General features: G+C 37.6%; 1 protein-coding gene across 1 annotated transcript; it reads right to left on the reverse strand.

Moving 5' to 3' along the window:
• Window positions 1-233: 233 nt before the first annotated feature.
• Window positions 234-1,347, reverse strand: LOC107742978 (homeobox even-skipped homolog protein 2-like). Its single transcript, XM_016556067.1, has 3 exons — window positions 936-1,347; window positions 746-752; window positions 234-444 (listed from the first exon to the last, which is right to left on the reverse strand). Exons 1-3 carry the CDS (start codon window positions 1,345-1,347, stop codon window positions 234-236), a joined length of 630 nt encoding a protein of 209 aa, XP_016411553.1.
• Window positions 1,348-4,810: the final 3,463 nt, after the last annotated feature.

Here is a 4,810-nt window from a genome sequence, read left to right on the forward strand (position 1 = left end):
TCAAATAAAAAAATGACCGTTTTGCTCATTCTGTAACGCACTGTTTTAATACTGCGTTGTAACATGTTTTAAAAGGCCTTCGATTTCAATAACAGTGTATTTTAAATATTTTTCTTAATATAATTCTGGGCGTTACAGGCCTTACTGGAATTGAAATGCTGTCCCTCAATTTAAAAATAATAATAATAATAATTGCATGTGCTTCAAATGAAGGAGTGTATGCCAGTTCTAAGCTATCTATTGAGCGCGCTTTCTTCTCTCTGGTCCGGTGAGGGCACCGCAGTTTTGCTGAGAACTGCTGCCGAGTATGGCAAAAATCCGCTCTCGGACCTCTGCCCTGTCGCTGTGCAGGTGAAATCAGAGCTGGTGCTCCTGGAGCCCAGTGCGCTGGCGGCCTGACTGCTGTGGCAGCTGAGACATGAGCACGGCCCGGTATTTTTATCACTTTGATTTGTGCATTAAAATAAAATACACAAGCACGTAAAATAATATGTGTGATTGTATTTATAAATGTATAAATGCAATTCAGCTGAAACATGTTGGGATTACATTTAACTTTATTTTTTCCAATCAAAATGATTTTAAATAAAAAATAAAAGCCTCAGAGCATCAACAATTAAAGACAAACGTATCCACTGGTTTATATATATAATTTTAACACTGCAAAATTTATGCAGGGCACACAATGCAATCACAGATATAATTTAATTCGTTTAAGGCAACGGTAAAAGACTTGCAAGCTTACAAAAAGTCTTTGGGAAAATGCTACCATAAAATATAACATAACATAAGAAAACCTGCATTTGAAAAATAATAATTAAAAATAATAATAATTCCAATGAGAGCTATATTTGAAACTGTGTGATGCCCACTCAAATTAGCATTTGAGCAAATTTATAAACGACTTGATCAAAGTTTCCATGCAAATTGTTTACCTTTGCTATTGTTTTCCTTCTGTTGGCTGATGCTGCCCGGTGAGCGATGAGACGGGCAACCCACTTCCACATCGCTGTTCATATCGGAGTCAGGAGAAACTTCAGGGTACAGGTTTATTTTCTTCCTGCTTTCGGAGGACGACACTTCTGTGGAGGAGGTATTGTCGCCGTGGTGGGCTCCGAATAAGCTGTCGATTTCGAACTTGCCTTTGGTGGGAATATCCCCGAGACTGCCATGCAGCGAGGCGGAAGTTATTCTCGGGCTGAGGCGACCTGCGTGCTGAGGATTTTCCAGGGCCTCAAGCACCGCGTTCCCGGCCGAGTCAGAGAGGTTGGAGAGCCTCTTTCCTGCCACTGGACTGTGTAGTCCCCTTTCCATCAGAATCATTTCTTTTCTTATCCTCTCCATCATGAAGTCGTGCAGAAAAAATCCAAAGTCCCAGGGCTGGTGCTCCGATGACTGGTGGCGGATCTAATCCGCATTCAGCTCAGCTACCGCCTCTAAATAATATAACACCTTTATGAGCTGGAAGCAAAAAAACAGAGGAATGCCAGTGCGGGCAACGAATGACTGCTCAAAATGGCCCGCGCATCCTCTCTGCTCCAGAAAGTCATTCATCAAAAAGTGGTTTGCGCCTTCGTCGTTAAAGGTGCGCGTGACGCGGTTCGAATGATCATTTATTGTAACAGGTTTATAAGCAAATAAATAGGAGAGAGACTGTCATCGGTTGATAGAGTCGGCCCTTGATCGGCCAGACGCGTATATCCAGGTGGAGAGAGAGAGGAGAAGTGAGGAGAGCAGCTTCTGATCCGAGTCTGTTTTAGATGGCTCCTGGGGTTGGCCTCTGGGGTGAAATTGACAGTCTGATTAATAAAATGAGCGCGGCAACATTTCCCTCTTCATTTAGGAATATCATTATGCTTTGATTCTCTATTGTTCCCTCCTTCTGTTCTGGCTCTCCCACTCCCTCTCTCTGAGCTGTTTCTTTTTTCTTTCTCTGTCGATTATTTCACACAGACGTTTTCGAATGAGAGGCATTAGTTAAAGATTTTTGCATCCAATTAGAAGATCCCGTTGTGAATATGGTTGTTCGTTACAAAATAACAATATGGGCGCATTCAATTTAGTGACCATTTTTAAACGCGCGGGTTTCTTATTTGTCGGAGATACTATAGCCTATGATTCAAGCGTTTGCAAAAGCTCATCTTATATAGATATTTTTGAATTATTTGTTGGTTGAATTATTTATTAATTTTGTTATTGGTAGTCGTCTTCTAACACCTTTCTTGTTTTATATCTTATAGCCTGAGATGCATTATTTTCGTCAATTGATGGCATGCTCATTTCACCACATCGCATAGAGTTAAAACTGACTAATCACGCACAATGACACATTTCGTACATTAAATTCATGTTTAAAATTCATGTAAAAAAAAAGACTGAACCAAAATTATGTGATGACACACGAAAAACCTTTTAATTCGTTCTACACATATATTCACAGATATGGACTGATGTCGTCTTTACGTTTTATTGCTACATAATTATAGTACGCAGATGTGAATACTGTATAGGGATTATAATTATGATCAGTGCCAATCTAGATCGCTGATCACACTTAAACACGTAAGAAATCTAATAGGCTATGCAAAAGGGCAAGACTAAATATTTTACCCAGTAACGTTTCTCACAATAGCCTATGTCGACTATAGACATTTTAGCGCATGTCTCAAACGCTGTAAAATAGGTAATGAAAAATATGTTTTAATATGTGATGCTGAGTCTATAGTCTGCGCTCTCAAATCAAGTGTTAACGTGGGGGCGTGAGCGGCTCTTTAAGGCGAGGTTAAGTTATCCACTTCAAGGAGAGGGAGACGGGGGAGCGTGACAGGGACGCGCGCTAAACTGTTTTTGCGTTCTTTGGCGCCCTCGCCAGTTTTTTCACAGATAATACAACAACTTGAATTCGGTGAGTGTTCAAGGTAGTTCATTAACCGTAGTTCTTACACACCAACCCATTTGTTCATTTATTGTAATAATAATTTAGTTATTGTGACATCTGTACAATCCAATGACAAACGAAATCAGCAAAAGGGACACAAACCTACACTGTAAAAGATTATTGTGATTTTAACAGTAAAAGACTGTAAAAATGCTACAGTAAAAACCTGTTAACTGGTTAACAGTAAGTTTCCATTCTATATTCGGTGAATAAATGTAATTACATTTAATGTGATTCTACAGTAAAATACTGTTAAAAATACGTTTTTTGGAAGTGAAAAAAGAAAAAGTCATTGTATAATTTACAGTAAAAAAACGTAAGTTGACACTCCTAGAATATATCTTCTGGAATGACATGAGGATGAGTAATAGTATAGTTGAGAAGGGTTATTTATTTATTTTATTTCTTTGAAGTCAAGACCATTTTATTAGTCCACTTCTCACAATATATATCATTTCAAGGTAACTTTTCAAGAAAAAAAAAAATTTACAGTAATGCCTCAAAAAGTCCCCAGCAGTTTAATTAAAAATATTTCTCCTCTGGCTTGACAAAATTGAATGCTAATAGTTAGTCATATATGCAAGTCATGTTTGTTAGGTCAACTAAGTAGATGTACATTCACAGTCAATGTGCGAAACTTAAAGTTAGGCTACTTACCGAAATTGTAAAGTTCCAACACAAAAAACAACTCTGTGCACAAAGCGGGGTCCACATAGAAATGCAGTATATACGCTTATGAAATTACAAAACACATGTGTCTTCCACGCCTGACTCTGTAAATAGTGGGCTTCGCTTTGTAGGCTACATACAAGCACACTCATTTTGAAATGGAAAATAGCCCTGACGAAGCAGCTGCAACAAAGTTGAAAATCCTATATAATGCTTTAGACTAATCTTGATGCGACTATAGTACTTGCCGGTTGCAAGTTTATTCGTTATCAGCATAGTTTAACAATTCAATGTTTCCCAAAACCATAGTTCCGGAAAAGCATTGCAATCTTCTTTAAACTACAGCGCTCGACCTTTAAGTAGGCTATAGTGTGTCCTGTTAGTATGACATGGACTTAAATATATCACGGTCCTGGGCAAAATAGGCAAACTAACATGCAGGCTGCGTTTCACAAAAGCATTGTAGGAAGTTCGTTGTAGATGAATGCTCCTGGAGAAATAGAGTGCGCTTGTAAGGACACAGACAGACACGTGCAGCCACCTGCGGGACAACTGCAAAATTACACCTAATATTAATACAGTTATGGTTAATACGTGAATACATGTATTACTATATTTACTTTTATTTAAATTAATTAAAATGTTTTCTTAATGTATAAATAATTAAATATTGATTAATTCATTATTATAGTACACAATTTTCCTGTTTAACACTGTAAAGCTGCTTTGACACAATCTGTAGGGTAGGCTATTGTAAGCGCTAAATAAAGTTGACTTGACTTGATTAATAACATACACGTGGTAAGTACTGATTTATAACAACATATACATACAATAGAGAGAATATGAGAGAATATGGCTGACTGAGCATAGTCATATATTAATCATATCTTGGCTCGCCAAAACGCGTCTTCCCATGACTTCCCATCTTTATCCTGATCAACAACAGCCTATAGGCCTACTAAGACCCATGCTCAGCTTTTACAACTTTTCCAATGCAAGTTAAATATTAATATAATAATTAGATAGGCTATTATTACATATAATTTGGTAGAAAAACAGTGTTACACGTTTTACTGGTGCAAAGATGAGTAGTGGTGATATTTATTTTGTACATTTGCAACTGCTTTTCATCACTTAATTAGAAGCAGCTGCAACTTAAACTGTCATCTGTTATAGGCACTACTGAACAGATATTTAGAA

The sequence above is a fragment of the Sinocyclocheilus rhinocerous genome, unplaced genomic scaffold (genome assembly GCF_001515625.1).
Source record: "Sinocyclocheilus rhinocerous isolate Xijiao unplaced genomic scaffold, SAMN03320098_v1.1 scaffold45, whole genome shotgun sequence".
NCBI classification, from domain to species: Eukaryota; Metazoa; Chordata; class Actinopteri; order Cypriniformes; family Cyprinidae; genus Sinocyclocheilus; species Sinocyclocheilus rhinocerous.

What these genes read in the sequence shown, in the direction of transcription:
- LOC107742978 (XM_016556067.1), bottom strand. Translation starts at nt 1,347, where the DNA reads ATGATGGAGAGGATAAGAAAAGAAATGATTCTGATGGAAAGGGGACTA.